This window comes from Astyanax mexicanus, chromosome 12 (genome assembly GCF_023375975.1).
Source record: "Astyanax mexicanus isolate ESR-SI-001 chromosome 12, AstMex3_surface, whole genome shotgun sequence".
In the NCBI taxonomy this organism is placed as follows: Eukaryota; Metazoa; Chordata; class Actinopteri; order Characiformes; family Acestrorhamphidae; genus Astyanax; species Astyanax mexicanus.
This window is the reverse complement of record NC_064419.1, coordinates 4911791-4932928: the sequence shown is the minus strand read 5'-3', so window position 1 is coordinate 4932928 and position 21138 is coordinate 4911791. Positions and strand designations below refer to the sequence as shown.

Genomic DNA, 21138 nt, shown 5'->3' with positions numbered 1-21138 from the left:
TTCTCTCTGCGTCTATTTGGACTAATATTTATTGTAGAATCACTGTATTTTTGAAGGAGCAGTGTATAAGGTGTATACACTGGTGTGTTTAGGTGGTGGAGAGGGGTCTACAGAGTGTGCTAGTATTGGAGGATGATGTCAGATTTGAGCCCCGGTTTAAGAAGAGACTGCAGACCATCATGGAGGACGTGGAGAAAGCTCAGCTGGACTGGGACCTTATGTAAGTTCTACAGAATTACACATTTTTGGGAAATTCTTAGACACAATTTTACAATATACCTACTCTCCCTCTGTTTTTGCGTAGCTACGTGGGCCGTAAGCGGATGCAGGTGGCGCAGCCGGAGGTGTCGGTGGAGGGGGTGGATAACCTGGTGGTGGCGGATTACTCCTACTGGACTCTAGGCTACGCTCTGTCTCAACAAGGAGCACAGAAATTACTGTCCGCACAATCCTTCCACAAGATGCTGCCTGTGGACGAGTTCCTGCCCATCATGTTCAACAAACACCCAAAGTAAGAGAGGGAAGAGGGAGGGGGAGATTGAGTGAATAGATGAATGGATGAATGGATGAATACACGGACGCATGGATATATGAATGAATGATATGTATGTATAGGTGGATAGAGCAGTTGGATAGATGATTGTGTAAATATTTGGATGACCATAAAATATGAATAGAGTGTCAGAGTACTGTAACTGGATGCTTGTGTAGATATTTAGTTGATACAATGGATGGATGGAAGGATGGATGGATTGGCAGAGTGGCTTTACTGGAAGCTTGTGTATAGTATACAGTATATACCAATGATATGATGGATGGATGGATGGACCAACAGATGGATGAATTAATGGTTGGTAAAGTGGTTTGAATGGATCCTTGTGTAGATATAAATGACAACAATGCATGTATGTATGGATGGGTGGATGGATGGATAGATTGATTGGCGTTACTGGAAGCTTGTATATTCCAATGATATGAAGTTAAATGGTTGGTAGAATAGTATGTAGATATTTATGAGACAATGCATAAATATATGGAGGGGTGGATGGATGTATGGATGGACGTATGAATAGTAGGGGGGTTACACTGGTTGCTTGTCTAGACATTAAAAGGATACGATTGACGGACAGACGGTTGGACAGACAAATAGATGGATGAATAAGTGCGTGGATGGATGGATGGTAGAGGCTTTGGATGGATGCTTGTGTAGATATTTAAATGATAGGATGGGCGTACAGACAGATGGATAAATAAGTGGGTGGATGGATGGATGGATGGATGGAGAAGTGAATAAATGCGTAAATGTATGGATAAACTAATAGATAGTTGGAACAGTGGATTTATTGGATACTTGTGCACAATTTTTGAAGATACAATGGATAGATGGTTGGTTGGAGAAATTGTTTTACTGGATGTTTGTACAGATGTTTACATGATACGATCTAAGAAATGATGGCTGGATAAATGAAATCAAAGTGATTTTTAATAGTAGTGTAAATGGACTGGTGATTGGTTTGATGCATACTTGTGTAAATGTTCGGATAATATAATGATTTCATGGACGGATAGATGAATGGATAGTGCAATTACTGAAGTGAACTGATGAAAGGCGATGGTTAAACGACTGTATATTAAAGTGTAGAATAAAGACTGTAGAATTGGTGGTTCTATAGTAATACAATCTCTTGATCCACAGAAGGTGTTAGCCACTTCTAGTCTTCTGACCTCAGAGCTGCTCTTGGCTGAATATTTATGGGCAGTGGACCAAATCTTGGCTTAGCTATGATTCTGACGTGTTGTGTATACCCCCGCAACATTGCTGAGAGTAGTAGTAGTATGAGGTCTGGGGTTTTCTAGTAATGTGTGTATACGATGTTCCTTAATAATGTGCTATTCCTTAAGTAAACCCTACATAGAGGCACCATAGCGAGGAAATCCATAAGCCTGATCATACATACTCATAACCCACCAAGCTTACCTTCAGAACACACACCTCTCTTTGTCCCGCACTGCTGAGAGGGGGTCAGCAGCACAGTGCTGGATTGTTCAGGGGGGGATACATAAGTATGGAGGCCCTGCTGGACCACACAATGTCTGCCTTTCTATTCTCGTTTTCTGCATGTCCTGTCTCACTCTCGGAGGAATGCAGAGCATCCTGAACCCAAACTTCACCCAAACGTAGGTGAAATTATCACTGGCTTTAGTGAAATAATGAGGTAAAAGGAGCCTCGTAAAAACAACCCTGAGGAAAAAAAAGGTGTCCAATCCAGAAGCTCAGACTTCTCAAAGTAGCCACATGTATCTTTGAGGACAGATCTGCACTCTCTTGGTATGTTTATCTCAGTATCTTTATGAGGGAGAGTGACCTGGAATAGTTTTCTCAGTGTCTTGAAAGAAGGAGTTTCTGGAGGTGCTGAACAATAGTTGCTGCTTTTCCTTCACGCTGTGAAGCTCCAGCTCATTCCAATTAAATCACCTCAAATCACCATCTTAGATGGGTTTGGTTTGGATTGTCTTTTTACTGTTTACTACGTATTTCCATAGGTGCCCATAAAGTAAATAAAGAATTAAAGAAAAGCATTGAATGAGAAGGTGTGTCCAAACTTTTGACTAGTCTTGTATATGTGATATGTATATTACACTTTATATAAAAAAAGACATTGTGAGTAATATAGCTGTTTTGAGGCTAAATACACCCAATGCATTCACATACATCTGCTTTCACTAATATATTATATATTCAGTTCTAGAAAAAATTGTGAGAGCACTTCAGTTTCTAAATCAGATTCTCTGATTTTGCTATTTATAAGTTTATGTTTGAGTAAAATGACGGTTGTCGTTTTATTCTATAAACTACAGACATTTCTCCCAAATTCAAAATAAAAATTGTCATTTAGAGCATTTATTTGCAGAAAATGAGAAATGGCTGAGCTTTCAGACCTCAGTTAATGCAAAGAAAACATAAAGTTCATATTCATAAAGTTTTGAGAGGTTAGAAATCAATATTTGGTGGAATAACCCTGGTGGTTTTTAATCAGTTTTCATGCATCTTGGCATCATGTTCTCCTCCACCAGTCTTACACACTGCTTTTGGATAACTTTATGCTGCTTTACTCCTGGTACAAAAATTCAAGCAGTTCAGTTTGGTGGTTTGATGGCTTGTGATCGTCCATCTTCCTCTTGATTATATTCCAGAGGTTTTCAATTTGGTAAAATCAAAAACATTTGAAACTCAGCTCAGGGAGGCTTATTGAAGTGGCGTTTGGCCAAACTGAGCACATTGGATGGGAACTACTACTAATAAGTGGAGTCCCCCTGTATTACCCTCTCTCTCTCTCTCGCTCTCTCGTTCTCTCTCTTTCTCTCTTTCTGTGAGGAATGTTAAGGGGCATGGCACTTCCTGCTTCCTGCGGGAGAAGCACAACAATCCCATTGATATGACTCTGGGCTTGCTGGGCCGGGGGCAAAGGGGAGACGGATTACTACACAAATATACTGCAGCTTCTGTGAATGTGTGTGTGTGTGTAAGTGTGTAAGATGTACACTCCAAGCATCCTTAAAGTGAGTGGAATTCTGCATGTGAATCTAAAAGGGGCCCTACATAAACCCAAACTCCATTTGGGAAAACAGCTCATGAGAGCGGGAGAGAAAGTGCAGACAGCATGTTGAGGCAACGTGTAGTATAATATTTTATATTTATGAACTCTTGACAGCTTGTATACAATGTTTTGGCAATTCTTGTAAAATGATCTGTTTTTAAATGTATTCAATTATTAATCTATTTGCTTATTTTAACATTGCTAAAATTAATACCACCTGCTAAAAAATACAACACCAGTCAAACATTTTGGACACACCTTCAGTGTTTTTAAAATGATTTTAAAATGTTCTGCATTGTAGATTAATGCTAAATTAATTTAAACTATAATTAAAAACATATGGAGTTATTTAGTAAACAAAAAAATGTTTAAAAAAAAAAACCCAGCAATAGATTATTCAAATCTATTAAATCTAGTAAACACAAGGTAAGTGCACGCATGGCCTCCATCCACATGGTTGGGCATGTGCTTGTAAACGTGAGCACGTGTGGAAAGCTGTGCAGAGCTCAGTCCAGCACAGTTTTGCAGTGCAGATATTTCCAGTTACAGCTGAATTCACGCTTTTAATCCCAGAAAAACAAACGCTCTAATTTACCTTTTAAAAAGCCATTTGAATAACAGATTAAAGGGCTGATTTAAGGACTGTTGTTTTGCTGTTTTCCTCGGGTTTTGAGTTGAGCTAGGTGCTGACTCAGCTCTTGATTGGTCCGAACGCTTGTGATGTCATGGGCCCTGCATTGTTTAATATAGCGTAATATATCGGCAAAAAAGTCTAATATCGTGCAGCCCTAGCTCCTAATGTCGGAAGACATTGCAAGTGAATTTTACTATATAATTAAGTGAGTTTTATTGGCTAAAATGCAGGGAAAGAAATGTGCAAATATTAGAAAAATTTAAAAAGGAAGAAGAATATGAATAAAATGACTAGATGTTATGATTCACATCTGAAAGGATTAACTGGAGATTATTGTCACGGAGGATTTATCCTATTGGTTTAGCTCAGGGAAATGGTCTTGTAAAAAAGGAATTATGAGTATTTTTCAAAGACTGCATATTATAAGATATGGCAATATTATTGGTGGAATCAAATACAGGACTAATGCAGAACATGGGCCTTTTAAAACTTCAGATCCAAGTGTTCCCAGACAGTCTGCAACATTCATCATCTTCTGAAGATTCTCTCTCATTCTCTCTCTCTCTCTCTCCCTCTCTCTCTCTCTCAGTGCTGCCTACATGACGCACTTCGAGCCGAGAGATTTACGGGCGTTCTCGGTGGAGCCGCTGCTGATTTACCCCACGCACTACACGGGTGAGCCGGGCTACTTCAGCGACACAGAGACCTCCACCATCTGGGACGACGAAGCCGTCAGCACAGACTGGGACCGAACACACGACCCTAAAACCGCCCAGCAGGGCCGAATACGCCCCATCGCCCAGAACAGCGTCACGGGGGACACGCCGCCCCCAGCAGTGCGAGCATCCAGAGATGAACTGTGACCTGAGTGGAGGAAGAGACTTAATTCATACACACAAACAAACATATGCATAAACTACTGTTCAAAAGTTTGGAATCACTGTTCTCAAACTGATACGCGAAGGTTTTCATATTTTAAAACCTTTGATGAAATATTAAAACAGAAACAGCTAGAAAATCAAAAATATTATTAATGAATAACTGCAAAAAAATTATGTCAATAGTGTCAATAATGCGAATTTCACTTTTTTTTTATTTTGTGTCCATTTAGTGAAATTCTCCAATATTACTTGAAATAATTTTTGTTCTCTTTTTCTCAAAATTTGCCATGTTAGCATATGTATATACAGTTCTGGAAAAAAAAATCTGAATCAGTTTCTCTGATTTTGCTATTTATAGGTATACATTTGAGTAAAATTAACATTGTTGTTTTATTCTATAAACTACGGACAACATTTCTCCCAAATTCCAAATAAAAAAAATGTCATTTAGAGCATTTATTTGCAGAAAATGATTTTTCATGCAGTTTTCATGCATATTGGCATGTTCTCCTCCACCAGTCTTACACACTGCTTTTGGATAACCTTCTTCCACTCTGCAAAAAAAATCAAGCAGTTCAGTTTGGTGGTTTGATGGCTTGTGATCATCCATCTTCCACTTGATTATATTCCAGAGGTTTTCAATTTGGTTCAATTTCGTGCTCTCTCATTTTAACTTGGTCCCAAATACCACGGGACACTGTCACCTCTATGCATTCATCTAACTGTAAGATCTCTTAGTATGTCACAAAGAGGGAAAACAAAGATTATTCGAGTTACTGTCTCACATGTTCATATCTGAACCATTTAATTCTGAAGTGATTCCAAACTTTTGAACACTTTTGTCCAACTCGTGTAGCAACTGACCATTAAAACCCTGTGATCATCATCTCTCACAATGTTTACCACTACACAGCCAGCACCAATCACCATTCGCTGGCTGTCGGCCAATAGCATTACAGCGGGCTGAGATGCTCAAACACCATTGGCTGACTGGAGGAGGGTGTTTAATGGGAGTGGAAAGCTCACATCTGACACAATGTTAATTTATTTTCTGACACACAATGTACAGACTGCCTCGACACACGTCTATCTGTCTGTCTGTCTGTCTGTCTGTCTGTCTTCCTGCCCATCTGTCTGTCCACAGCATCGTCCCTGGAGGACGCTGAGAGATACTTGAAGAATAACTCACCCGTCAAACCACACTGAACCCATCTCACAACAAAACCGGACAGATGGAAGGACAGCAGCATGTGGGAGACAGATGCACAGACCCTGGCAGTGTGGAAACAAAGAAATCATCATAAAGCAGAGAAAGTTTTTTATTTAAAAGAGGATAATTAGTGCAAATGAAATGAAACAGATGTGGTTGTAATAGAACGGTGCAGGGAAATAAAGAATCACACAGCTGTCTGAATTATATACGAGTGTGTGTGTGTTTCTGTGTGTGTATTTATTTGAGTTTTTTTCTTTATGTGAATTTTAAAGAGATCTCATGGAGCTTGGCTGAATATATGTTTTCCTTAACTGGGGTGGAATGAGGACACATATGTGTCCTGCAAACTTTTTCTCCTAATTTGGACCTAAACTGAACAATTACAATAGAAGGGAATTGAAATTTGACAATGTGCTATAAAACCCGGATTTACACCCTGATTGGTCTGTTTTTGTCCTCAGCCTCCCACTATGAAACTCCTCGGTTCAGTTCTTTTTTTTATTTTTTATTATTTTTTTTTCCCATTTTCTCCCCAATTTACACGGCCAATTACCCAACCCACTCATTAGTAATAAGACTAATAAGACTAATTCTGCCATGATGCACAAATTGTTGGTTCAAATTCTGTTTTAAGCTTGAGTTAACTGCCTAATCCACATCTCCAGACTCTAGATCCATGGATTTTAGTCTACTAGACTTCAGATTTATGTACTGTAATTTTCATATTCAGTCTGCAGGTGTGAAAGTGTGTACTGCTGCTATGCTAAATTACACTACAACTTCATATGTGTTGAAGCTACTAATGAAGAGAGTGCGGCTGTGCCAACTTTCCGGCAATCCAAAATAAACATCCTTGCTGGCTAACTTTGGCCCACTAGCCCCACTTTAAGCAGCAATGCTCGCTAATTCAATGAGCCTGTGGAAATGGAAAAGGATTGCTATCAGATGAAGCTAGCTTTCATACTTCTCTATAAATGTTCTGAGTTTAGCATTTTGTAAAGAAAACATTTTATTACAAAATAGATACCCAGTTCATGCGCCTATATGACACATATGAATTTCATAAAGATGGAGTCGAAGGGGAAATGGAGTAGCCGGATGCTAAAGCCCTCAGAAACACAAACAGGTGGTTCTGCACATGCTCACTGACCCTGCTTCCTGTATCCAGTACTTCTGGATCAGAACAGTCCGTCTTTGTGAGTGATGTGTTTAACTATGGTAAACAGACGCAGTCTGTAACTGTATATAAATTCTGCTGTACCAGAAGTTTTCCCTAAAAACACCTGGTTCAGATTAATCCAGTAATCTCTGTTATATACAGTAAGTGATTATGAATTTTGGAGGGGGAAAATGGATGTAACAAAATGATATGAAAATAATTATTTTTTAAGTTTTAATATATTAGTTTTAAATCAGCATTATATAGCATTCTGATTTTATAATAGGCTGGGCGGTATACACCTCTAAAAGTCTAGCGCTGCATGGAAAGGTATATCCAAACAGCATTCTGGCTAGCACTAGCCTGGTGGCGGATCTAGGACTTTTTTGAACAAGGGGCCATCAAGCGCCACCAATACTCATAGAGGGGCCACGTATTATTTCCCCAGTCACACCACGTTCAAAAAGTTTTGTAAAAAAAAGTATATGTTGCAAATTCGAAGAAAAAATATATTATATATATATATTATAAATATTTTTAAATTAATATATTTGAGTGACAGGACAGGAGCACTTGAGGGGGCCAATCAGATTTTTGCTGGTGCCAGTGCAAACAGACAATCATTATTATTCACATCATATTTTTGGGAAAGGTTATGATTTATGTATATCATGTGCTCGTGCTTTTGGGTCCTGGTGTTCTTGCTAGGATTTCACTAGGATGCTGGTGGAATAGTCCTGCCTCCACCTGCTGCTGTGTGCTGGTACTGCACTGCAGATTCTCTGGGACAGGATGGGCAGGAAGATGGGAAAAATCACACAGAAGTCTGAGCTGTTCCGCCAGTAAAAACCACAGACTCTCTTCACCCTGTTCAGCTCCTGTTTACTGCAGTATACCTGAGGAAACTCTGACCAAGAGGACATGAGGTGGAAAAATAGAAGGGGAAGCTCTTAAGAGCACTAAAGCAGTGTGTGTGTGTGTGTGTGTGTGTGTGTGTGTGTTAGGCTGTGCCAGCTGTCTTAAATGCATATCTCTCTCTGCATTGTCAGAAAACTACAAGGAAAATACATACACTTTATTGGGCAAGGAGGAATAACACACACACACACACACACACACACACACAAGACTGAAGAGAAAGACAGGGAGAAAGAGAGAGAAAGAGAGAGATAGAGAGAAAGAAAAGGGGGAAGAGAGAAAGAAGGAGAGAGAGAGAGGTAGACAGAGAGAGAAAGAGAGAGGGGCAGAGAGAAAAAGAGAGAGAGGGAGTGAAAGAGAAAGAGAGAAAGAAATAGAGAGAGGGGGTAGAAAGAAAAATATAGGGAGAGGAAGAGAGAGAGGAAGAGAGAGAGAAAAGGGGGGGTGAGAGAGAGAAAAAGAGAGAGGGGGGAGAGAGAAAAGGAGAGGGAGAGAGAGAGAACCCTCTCTCCCTCCCTTCCTCTCATTCTCCTCCACTTTTCTGCAAAGAGCAGTGTTGGGACAGATGGATGGACGCAGCATCACTGCTCAGGTAAGCTGAATGTTTGTTTACACACACACACACACACACACACACACAAAAGACTGAAGAGAAAGTCAGGGTAAAAGAGAGAGAGAGAGAGAGAGAGAGAGAGAGAGAGAAAGAAAAGAGGGAGAGAGAAAGAAGGAGAGAGTGAGAGGAAGAGAGCAAGAAAGAGAGAGGGGCAGAGAGAAAAAGAGAGAAAGGGAGTGAAAGAGAGCGAGAGAAAGAAAGAGAGATGGGGCAGAGAAAGAGAGAGAGAGAGAGAAGGAGGGGGAAGATAAAGGCAGAGAGAGAGATAAAGGAAAGAGGGGAGAGAGGGGGAGAGAGAGAACCCTTTCTCCCTCCCTTCCTCTCATTCTCCTCCACTTTTCTGCAAAGAGCAGTGTTTGGACGGATGGATGGACGCAGCATCACTGCTCAGGTAAGCTGAACGTTTGTTTACACACACACACACACACACACACACACACACACACACACACACACACACACACACACACACACCAGTTAGCTGCTATTAATTACCTGCTGTTAATTTGCTGTCAGCTGCTCCATAAGTGTTGTGGTGCATCAGCATCACTGTCCTGCTGGATGATGCAGGATGAAGCACTGGCGTTGGAGGTGCTGCATTGGTTTTAAAGGGATTAGAACAGGACATTTATTTTGGTGTGTGTGTGTATATGTGTGTGAGATAGATAGCATTAAGCCAAGTCTTCCCAGACACAGTCTGCAATATTCATCATATTCTGCAGACTCATCACTCACCATTCTCTCTCTCTCTCGCTCTCTCTCTCTCTCTCTCTCTCTCGCTCTCTCTCGCTCTCTCTCTCTCGCTCTCTGTAGTCCATTACAGTACAAACCTGATTTATTTACTTTCACTCTATCTGCTGCACATACGCACATTATGTCATACATTATGTACAGTATTCATACTCCTTTAACTTTAGTTTTTCAAGTTTTGTCACCTTAAAACCACAAAAACCTAAATGTATTTTATTGAGATTTTAAGTGATAGACCAGCACAAAGTAGCACATAATTAAAGTGAAGTGGAACGAAAATGATAGATAGCTTTCAAAATTTTAATCACTTTTTCAACTATTTTATTTCTATCTTATTAGCTTTTTTCAACAACTTTAACACAACTTCCTTTACAAAACTACATATTTTAAATAGTTCCATAAACACTGTAAATGGTACTAAAATACTCAAAATATGTATTCAAATGAGATATTTCTCAAAAAGTCTATTGCACAACTAAGACACAACGTTAAATCAATTGGCATTATATTATTAGTGTGTATTAAAATTATCCTTCAAGCTACAGTATTAATATATTTTAAAGGGCTAAAGTTACTGCTCTTGAAGTTTATTTGCACCTCGTATCCAGAGTTTCAGGAAGTTTTATCACTTGTGCTGAATAAATAATTCCGATTTTGGTCTTGTCCAGGGGTCGAGAGATACTTTTCTACGAGCTCTAGATTTCTTTCATCTCTTTCTGAGTGAGTAATGGCTGTTTGCTGTTGTTTTTCTATTTTACTCGGATAAAATCACTCATACACAGTGAGGAACAGCAGCAGGAGCTCCTCAGATAAAGTGCTGTTCTCACTGAACTCAAGGCAGGATGAAGCGATTGACTCCACAGAGCTGAGCTACCATTACTCCAGTGTGGTAGCTTGTTATGCTAACTGGCTAGCATTAGCTAGCAAGCTGTATCTTCCAAATATAATGTAATGTAATCCTGACCTCATTAACAAATGCTTGGTTTCAGAAGAAACAGTAAATATATCCAGGTGTCCTAATATTTTTGGACTAATACCATATGGTGAATTTTCAATTAGAGTCTAATTATAAATTACATTTAAATTACACATACAGTGGAATTTCTCCCATTCAGAACCCTGATTTTGGACCAGCAGTTCACAGAACACACGAGTCAGCACCTTCTCATCATATCCTCAAATCATTAGAACCAGGAAAGTCCTGCTGATACACAGATTGAGGTGTTCGTAATCTTGGAACACCATTATCCTGCTGAACCATTCCCCGTTTAAACTTATCAAGCCACGGCGTCCCAGGGAAGTCCAGTTAGTCATCTAGTGGTTTACACTGGGACGGGCTGAACCACCATCTCTGCTGAGTCACCTTCCTGCTGCAGTATGGTGGAGTTTACAGCACCCTGTAATGTAGTGAGTGGTGTTACGGGACAGAGCGTACCGGGACGATTCAGAGACGGGAGATGGAGATGGGACACCTGCTCTCTTTTAGTCTTGGGAGAATCTGGGAATGTGTGCCTCCATCTAGGGCTGCAGTTATCGATTATTTTAGTAATCGAGTGTTCTACTGAAAAATCGATTCGATTAGATAGATAGATAGATAGATAGATAGATAGATAGATAGATAGATAGATAGATAGGACACCCGCAGCAGCGTTAGCTTAGCACAGGCTAGCGCTCAGCCGCGACACGCTCACCCGCAGCGCAGACTCGTCTTTTGTGAAAAAAGGGAAAGAAAATCGCTCGGTTTACTGCTTACTTATTTTCTTTATTCATTTTGTAAAAATAAACTGTTGTATAAAAGCAATAGAACACTCGCGGTCGTGTGTTATCACGAATAACATCACTGCTGTGGCGATCTACTCGCCTTCGGCTCGTGCCTACGACCGAATCACAGCCGTGATGTTATTCGTGATAACACAGTCCCTCTCGTGTTCTATTGCTTAAATGATTATCTTCTCTGAAGGGTCCTGTTCTTTTGGTAGTTCTTTTCTATAGGGACTGGTCAAGTTGTGTGTGAGGGTCAGTAATAGGTGAAAATTAAAGCAGCTGAACTTGATCATTGATTAGAAGGCGGACATTTGGATTTAATGTAGATGAAACTGGTCTACATTTGATTATTTTTTTTTAATTCCACTTCTTTTTCCTATAAAAAAAGCAGCTTAGACACAAAATTCATATCAATCCAAAACAACGATTAAACGATCTCAAATATCTTTTGGAACAAGCTTTGAAAGCCTTTAGGAGAGGTGGATCCAGAAGAGCCCATAGGGAATCTATGGTTTGACCTTGTACAACTCAGAACAGGACAGGAGTGTCTGAGTTTATACACATGTGCTGAAGTTATTAAGAGTATCCATCCAGTGTCCTCTATTGCCCCCAAATCATTCAGTGAACTGAATTCAGTAGGGGGAGCCAAACACACATAAACCAGTTCAAATTCACAGACTGTGTTGATCAGTGCTGTTCAAACAGGGCATTGAAGGACTAGAGAGGCGTTTTAATTTAATTTCTGCTCATGTTCCTCTCTCTAAAAATGTAAGAAATTTTGATTTGGAGGTGAAAAGAAAATAGTTTGGTGCCTCAGTACTGCCCCAGTCTTAAATATCCCAGTTATACATGTACAGTTATACGGTCCTTCTCAAAAAAATCATTCATTTCTTTTCCATAATGAAATGATAACAATTATTAATCATTAATAATTAATCATATATTTTAGATTCATTGCACACCAACTGAACTATTTCAGGTCTTTTATTGTTTTAATACTGATGATTTTGGCACACAGCTCATGAAAACCCCAAAAAATTCCTATCTCACAAAATAAGCATATCATTAAAAGGTTCTCTAAACGAGCTATTGACCTAATCATCTGAATCAACGAATTAACTCTAAACACCTGCAAAAGATTCCTGAGGCTTTTAAAAACTCCACGCCTGGTTCATTACTCAAAACCAAAATCATGGGTAAGACTGCCGACCTGACTGCTGTCCAGAAGGCCACCATTGACACCCTCAAGCAAGAGGGTAAGACCCAGAAAGACATTTCTAAACGAATAGGCTGTTCCCAGAGTGCTGTATCAAGGCACCTCAGTGGGAAGGAAAAAGTGTGGCAGAAAACGCTGCACAACGAGAAGAGGTGACCGGACCCTGAGGAAGATTGTGTAGAAGCTACAATTGTTAATTGTGTTACGTTGGTTTGGCTTTATCTTCTGTTTTGCTGCACCGTTGCTCACGCCTCTCTCTCTGCAGCTTCATCACTTCTTTTGTATCTGTGGAATATCTTCCTCTGAGTGTCTGAATCACACCTGCTGTCTGACTCATCTCTCAGGCTTATATAACCTGAGTTTAGAGGGGTGTTACTGCAGCTTTAGCTGAACAGTCACGATGCTGTTCTCACCTCAACACTGAGACACGGTGAAGAGTGGGTACCTCTAAATTCTCACTGACCACGCACACACACACACACACACACACACACACACACACCCACACACACTGACACACACACACACACACACACACACAAAGTCCTCTGTGGATCTCTAAAGGCATCCTTTTTCTTGTTGATTGGAGTAAGAAAAGCAGAGGGTATGTACATACACTATACAACACATAAGTAATCATGCAGTAACAACATACATTGTGGTTTCTGAGGCTGGTAACTCTGATAAACATATCCTGTGCAACAGAGGAAACTCTTGCTCTATCATTCCTGTGGCGGTCCTGATGAGAGCCAGTTTCATCATTAGGTTTTTGATGGTCTTTGCGGTTACTGCTTTTGAGAATACTTTCAAAGTTACTTAGTTGAGTAGTTCTTGCTTCTCATATCAATATGGATTAGAAAATTACTCAAATAGAGCTATTCACTGTATACCTTTAATTCTACCTCTTCACAACTTTACAACTGATGCTCTCAAACACTTTAAAAGGCAAGAAATTCACGTTATTATTAAGAATTATTATTCTCGATGAGTTCAGCACAGCTGTTAACTGAAAGCCTGGAATTTCAGGTGACTCTACCTCATAAAGCTGACTGAGAAAGACAAGACAAGATGTGCAAAGCTGTCTCTGTATAAGCAAGAGGTGATGCTTTGAAATATCTAAAATATATAAAACATATTCTGGTTTATTTAACAATGCAGAACATTTGGGTTTTTGATTGGTACTCTATCTTCCTAAAGCATAGAGTTCTACTTTTTCTATCCACGTCAAAGATATTACACATTCTCTTGATGTGTTTTTCACACAATCATCTTTGTATTTTCTATCTTGTCTGTTATTACCAGCTATAAACTCTCAGTTATCCAATTCTGCAACAAAAAGTCAGTAACTGTAGACTGCCTGTAAAGTACAGCTATGTGGTAGACCCAGCTGATAAACTGCAAGCTCTGTGCTTTTGTTGGAATTTGACCAGAGACGTGGGTTATTTTGTAAGCTGCCCAAAGCTGTGTTTGGCTGTTATTTAGCGTCCACACACTGGCAGCAGAACACTCGACTGCTGTGTTCTTGCACTTTAAACCTCTAATTTAATCCAACAAGGAATAGTTTGATTTTTTTTTTTTACATGATCATGTGAGACAGCCAGTTTTACAACCAGAAGGTCATCATTCTCAAACAGAAGCTGTAGATTCTGTTTATAGATACTGCACATTTTATATCATTTTCTAGGGTTGGTTGTTGGCTGGTTGAACTTTAAGCATATTAACATTCCACAGAAGCGTTTACAGGCAAGACACTGAATTAGCACTTTCTTAGGAGGTGGAGATGCCACCATCAGCACTTTATGGTGGCTGAGAACAGTCTAAAGACTTTTTAAAGAAGATTAAAGTATATATTATCTCACTAAAGTGAGAACACACCTCACAGTTTTGTAAATATTTTATTAATATTTATTATCTTCTCTTGGAACGACGGCCATTAGTGTCTAAACCGCTTTAGCTTCCTCAGTAAGTCAGTGGTCATCTTGGAGGTGTGTTTGGGGTCTTTATCGTGTTGCAAAATGCTGCTTCCCAGTCTTGACAGCACTCACATAGTGCCAGACCATGATGCTACCACCACCATGGTTGACAGTTTTGCAAGAAACAGTTTTCTTGCTATTCCTCACCAGGGTGCCACTACACATGCTGAAAACCATCTGAACCAAACATTATTTTTATCTTGTTCCAGTAATTCATACTTTTGGACTGTTTGTCTTCAGCAAACTGTTTGCGGGCTTTCTTGTGTATCAGTGTCAGAAGGGGCTTCCTTCAAGGACAGTGCAATTAATACAGTGTGTAGCGTATGGTCTGAAAAATGCAGGCTGTCCTTCCAAGTCTTCACGCTCTGCAGAAATGCTGGCAGCACTCATGTGTCTATGTTTTAAAGCCAACCTCTTTTAAAGCCGATATTGATCTGATCACTAAATGCAAATTCCAAATCAAAGCATCCATCCAGACTTCAAGATCTAGTAGATATGCCCAACTAGATGGTAGAAAAAGTTATTTCAGTATAAACTCTTTAATACTCTAAAATCTGAGCAAATAATGAATGGACAAGTGTCCCAAAACTTCTGTCCACTATATATATATAGGACAGTTCGATTGTGGCTCAGAGCTGCTTCCTCCTCTGAGGGACTTTCTTAAAGTGTGTGTTTATTGAGGGAGCTGGGGGCTGGTAGCAATCACACAAAGAGGAAACAGGGAGAGATTAAAATGAGGAAAAACATTTAGATTAAGTGGGGTTAAGGTTAGGGTTAAGTTTAGAGATATATTTTAGGTCATGTTTATGAGTTGGGGTAAGTAAGTGTTAGATTTAATGTATTAAGTTGAAGGGTTAGGGCTAGATTTAGGGTTATATTAGGGTTAAGTTATGGTTTGGTTAACCTCTAACCTCCTAAGAAACCGTACTTTTGCTTGGTGTGCATTTAAATTTTTTCCTAGCTATTTGGAATTAATAAGACCTAACAAGTATAAAATCTACATTTTGTCTTCACACAGGAAGTTATTTTTGCAACAAATAAATAAATAAATAAATAAACATGTCCTCATATGGGGACAGTAGTTTATTTTGCCATTTGCAATCAGAATGACCTAATTTGTCCAAAAAAATTGACCATTCTACAGTAAGTAAATAAACTAGTTTTAAATGTAAAACTGGATGAGAGTTTTTACCTGGCCCGTGTTTCTGTCTAGACTGGCTGTAGAAACTTTTGACTGGGATTCCCAACATCTTGTTTTCAATCAGTTGAGTGTAATGATTTCATGTGGCCACTAGATGTTGAAAGTTGAGACTAAGCGTTAGAGTTAGGTTAGGGTTAAGGTTAAGAATAAGAAGTTGAGAGGTTTAAGGTATGGATAAGATTAGATTTAGTATGATTAAGATCTGGGTTAGGTTTAGGTTTAGGCCTTGTGTTAACGTTTAGTTTATGGTCAGGTTTAAATTACGGTTACAGTTTAAGCTTAGCTTTAGTAGGTTCAGGTTTAGGGTTACAATTCTGTTTAGATTTGTTATAGATTTATGTTAGGGTTAAGACTGGATTTACTAGGGTTAGGTTTGGGGCTAAGGTTAAGGTAGAATTAAGTTGAGATTTAGATTAGGTTAAGTTAGATTATTATTATTATTATTATTAGTGTGATGTATAGGTTTAAGCTAAAGCTAAGGTTACCATGGTTCAGGTTAGAGTCACTATGTTTAGGATTAAGGTTAAGATTAGGTTTATGTGTAGCTTCAGCACTACCAGCCTGTAGTCCTCACTTATTGAGTAAATCAAACATGTGTGTGTTTAGTCGACACATTTTCCAGGAGATGTTTTGATATTTCTTCTCTTGTTGCTGATTTACGAGCTCTTCCAGACTTTCCTTCACAATCGGAAGCGACTCCGCGGCCCAGTTTCTGATTAACTGTTCCTGTTTGCTCTGGAAATGTGGGTTAGAGGTTTGGATGGTGCAGCTGAAGAGCAGGTTAAAAGCAGTCCCTGTTAAAATGTTGCAAATGTCTGAATTTCATATATTTTGCCACATTTTTATCACTGAACAAAATAAGTCTAAATGTATTTTTCTCTTGTTTTTTAATCATACATCCATATAAAATACAAATCAAAATATATATTAAACACACATTTTTTTTTTACATTCCAGCAGACATGCCAACAAAGCACAACAGATTTACCTCAGCAGTGCTATTCTAAGCATAGATTTACTTCAGTAGTGCTACTCAAGTCACATATAAGATACATTTACACAGAGAAAGAAGCCAGTCTTTTGGTAAACAAACAAAGTTAGCTCTGATAGTGAACTGATACAATCTTGAAACAAGATGCTGAATGCTGTATTTCTGTTCTTTAATGCATTTGTAATGCAAAAATGAACTTAAACATGTCTGGTTCTCTGTCAACTCTTTCTTTCACTCCCTGCCTCTGAACACTGAAGTTGGTGCTGCTGCTGCTTTAACATCTTCTGTTGCTCTATTTAAAGGGAACACTAGACTTGGAATTGAATAACTGATAAAAGTTCTGTTTGCACCAGGAGTAAAGCAGCATAAAGTTATCCAAAAGCAGTGTGTAAGACTGGTGGAGGAGAACATGATGCCAAGATGCATAAAAACTGTGATTAAAAACAAATATTGATTTCTGAACTCTTAAAACTTTCTGAATATGAACTTGTTTTCTTTGCATTTTTTGAGGTCTGAAAGTTCTGCATCTTTTTTTTATTTTAGCCATTTCTCATTTTACTCAAACATAAACCTATAAATAGCACAATCACAGAATCTGATTCAGAACCTGAAGTGGTCTCTTAATTTTATCCCAGAGCTGTATATATATTTCATGTGTTAGAAAATGATTCCAACTCGTCCTATACATACTGATGAGCAGTCACTTTTATTAGACACTAAGGATTTCAGTCTGGTCAATACATAGAAATGAATGGGTTATTCCTCAGTTACACCAGTGAGTGAAAAAAGCCAGAAACCACCGGTGGTTCCGAGAAGTGTAAGAGGTTAACAGGCCAGTCTTATGGTATCCTGCTGGTAACACAGGTGAACATAGATGATGATGATGATGATGACTTCAGCCACTGCTGATTAGACCTTTAGTGTTCAGTATCCTCAATAACCGCTTCACCTCAAAAGCTGCATCCTGTCATGGAGTCTGTCTGAGTCGAGTAAACAACACATTGTTAGATTACCTGACAATGGAACAGAACAGAGCGTTGCGTCATGTACCAAAAAGAGCAAATATAGTCATGTATTGTGCGTAATGTTTATTATTATAATGTTAATTCAGGCTTATAATGTTTATTTTCATCTAATATTAATTTAATAAACAACACAGTAACTAGGGTTGTCCAAATATTTGAGCAAAATAAAAAAAAGCATATTATAACTGCCTCCACTGTCAGCTTTAAACTTTTCACAACTACCTCATAAAGCTGACTGAGAAAATTCCAATATGTAAAAAGCTGTCATCTAAGAAAGAGGTGCTAATCTGAAGAATCTAAAACATAAAATATAATCTGGTTTAACACTTTTTTTTTTGTTTATTAAATAATTTCATATGTTTTTTTTTTTAAAGCATATAGAATATGAATATGAATCTACAAAGCCATTTTAAAATTATTTAAATAATGAAAAAACACTAAATTTAATGTGTGTCCATAACTTTATTTACAGTGGATCAGCACCAGCAGATGACATGTCTCTTTATCCAAACCATCACTGATTGGTGGAAACTTCACACTAGACCTCAAGCAGCTCGGACTGTGTGTCTCTCCACTCTTCCTCCAGACTCTGCTTCCTTGATTTACAAATGAAATGTAAAATTTACTGATGATCAGTGATGGTTTGGAGAGTCATGTCTGTCATCTGCTGGTGTTGATCCACTGTGTTTTATTGTCAAGTCTGCTGACAACTTTTATGGAGATGCGGATTTCATTTTCCAGCAGGACTTGGCACACTGCCCACACTGCCAAAAGAACTAATTGGTCTTATATAATATTCAAATTTTAATTATAATTCAAATGATCAAAAAAATCGATTGCTCTGTGTGTAATACATCTATATAGTATTATAAATAAGGAGTAAAAGTTGATTATAAAGTTGTTTACTTTGATTTGATTTGAGCTGCAGCTGTAAGAGTTGTTATGCTGGTGAGGAAGCAGCTTTTTTACTTCTGAGAAAAAAAAGTTAACAACAATAGCCCATCACAGAAGAACAGAGGGAATTCTGGATAAAGCAGTTCTCATTAGTATATAAATCTCTAATCTGCTCTTCCCCCTCTCCTCACAAGAACACCCACCCCCCCAAAGCACCTCTCTTTTCTCTTTTCCTGTTTTTGTTCCTCTCTCCCTTTCTTTCTCTTCCTCTCTCGCCCATTTGTGCTCTCTCTCTCTCTCTTTCTCTCTCTCTCTCTCTCTCTCTCTCTCTCTCTCTCTCTCTCTTTGCTCCTTGCTATTCTCTCTTTTCCCCCACTGTTTCTTCCCTCCTCTCTCTCTCTCTCTCTCTCTCTCTCTCTCTCTCTCTCTCTCTCTTTCAATATGCCAAGGCTGAGTTTTGTTGAAGCCCCGCCCCCAACCCAAGAGAGGCGGGGCTAGAGACACAATAGGCTTTAATCACTCATGTCAAAGCTTGTTTCACATGAGAGAGAGACAGACAGAGAGAGAGAGACAGAGAGAGAGAGAGCTTTCCAGTGTTTATTAGAGTTCACTAGTTCACCTCAGCTCACACTGAGGTCCTGCTTTAGGATACATCACTGGAAAACTTTGGAAAACTCTGAAAAACTCTGAAAAACTCTGGAAAACCACTGGAAAACTCTGGAAAACCTCTGAAAAACTCTGAAAAACCTCTGGAAAACTCTGAAAAACTTTGTTAAACTCTGGAAAACCGGACTGGACTATACCCAGCTTCCAAATAAACTGGAGAAAGACCAGCCCTGACCTTCCACCCTCATCATCGTCATCACCCTCATCATCATCAATTTTGTTGCATCAGGCCTGGGATCCTCCAGCCCTGCTCTGGTACTGAACTGGTCATGGTCGGAGCGGTCAGAAGGTCAGGATGATTTCTCAGTACCCGCTGGCATCACTGCTGCCCTGGCCTCCTCTACCACTCTGCCTGGATCTGGACCGGGATGGAGGAGGTGTGGCCCTGCAGAGGTACCAGCCCCGATCCCCGGAGAGCAGCACACGACACTGGGTCAGTTACTGTACTCACCAGCCTGGGTGTATACTTGTTATACTATGTTTGTGTGTGTTTAGTGTGTATTAGGTGTGGGAATCATGAATCATAAGGCATGTCATGATACGATGTTATCACGATACATTGATCACGATTATGATGATATCTCGATACTGTGATTCTGCGATACGCGATATATATATATATATATATATATATATATATATATATATATATATATATTGCAAAACAATTCTCCATGATACTTAATGGCATCCGCCCCAGCTGGCACACAACCGACTGTCAACACAATGTGGTTGAAATATGGTTTAAGTAATGTCGGTTGTTGTTGAAACAGTATTTAATTATAAATGGTTGTGCAAAACAACATTATCACTATGCAATTAAAAAAAAAACAGTTGAATGTAGGGATAAAAAAATGGTAAAACTTCTGTTTGAGGTAGTTGCTTTTTATTTTGGCGCCATTTCTTTACCATACCTTCTTCATCATGGCATATTGTTGTTTTCCTCTTCTTTTCAATTTTGAGCATCCCGAATGTAGGCTATGGTTTAACATACGGTTTGGTTGCAAGGTTGAACGTACGACGTTAAAACAACATTGCCATATCCATGTTGATTCACTTTTCAAAATTAAAACCAAATCCAGTGTCGATTCAAACATAACATCAACATTGAGTCAATATTATGCATTGTTGAAATGCCAGCTGGGGTGTAACTGAAAAGGACAAAGTACTCTATTGGTGTCAGATTCACAGAATTTGACAACCAATATTCTTCAGGTTTACCCTATTCATTTGATTATAGCGCCACCATGTGTGGAGTCTTAGTGAGCTTAGAGCGCTTATGTTTCAATTAAAACATTGATTTTTGACGCTGCATATCGATAATATTTTGCAAATGAAATCGAGACGATATATCGCAATATCAATATTTGGATATCATACTCTGATGTGTGTTTGGGTGTATGATTTTTACCTTGGCTTGAGTGTAGGCTGTTCACTTCTGTGTGTTTATTACTTTTTGTGAATTTTACATACATTACTTTTATATTGTGCTTTTGAGAACAGTGGTGGCTCAGTGGATAGAGAATTGAGTTATTGGTGAATTGGTGAGTTGTGAGTTTGATACTCTTGGCATTGGCAAGCAGTTGTGTATTTTATATGGGGCAATATCATCATGTCTGATCTGATAGCAACCTATCAACA

At 38.9% G+C, this 21138-nt stretch overlaps 2 protein-coding genes across 2 annotated transcripts in view; both read left to right on the top strand.

Annotated features, from left to right (window-relative positions):
- colgalt2b (collagen beta(1-O)galactosyltransferase 2b) overlaps positions 1-6533 on the top strand; it is a 38409-nt gene extending 31876 nt beyond the window's left edge. The window contains exons 10-12 of the mRNA XM_022670188.2: positions 93-220; positions 305-511; positions 4823-6533. Of these exons, the coding sequence (XP_022525909.2) occupies positions 93-220; positions 305-511; positions 4823-5096 (609 nt within the window). The 3' untranslated portion in view covers positions 5097-6533. The remainder of the gene's footprint in view (positions 1-92; positions 221-304; positions 512-4822) is intronic.
- Positions 6534-19369: 12836 nt separating this feature from the next.
- The window catches only part of rgl1 (ral guanine nucleotide dissociation stimulator-like 1), a 53987-nt gene continuing 52218 nt past the window's right edge, over positions 19370-21138 (top strand). Inside the window, exon 1 of the mRNA XM_007245813.4 lies at positions 19370-19930. Within this exon, the coding sequence (XP_007245875.3) occupies positions 19793-19930 (138 nt within the window). The 5' untranslated portion in view covers positions 19370-19792. The remainder of the gene's footprint in view (positions 19931-21138) is intronic.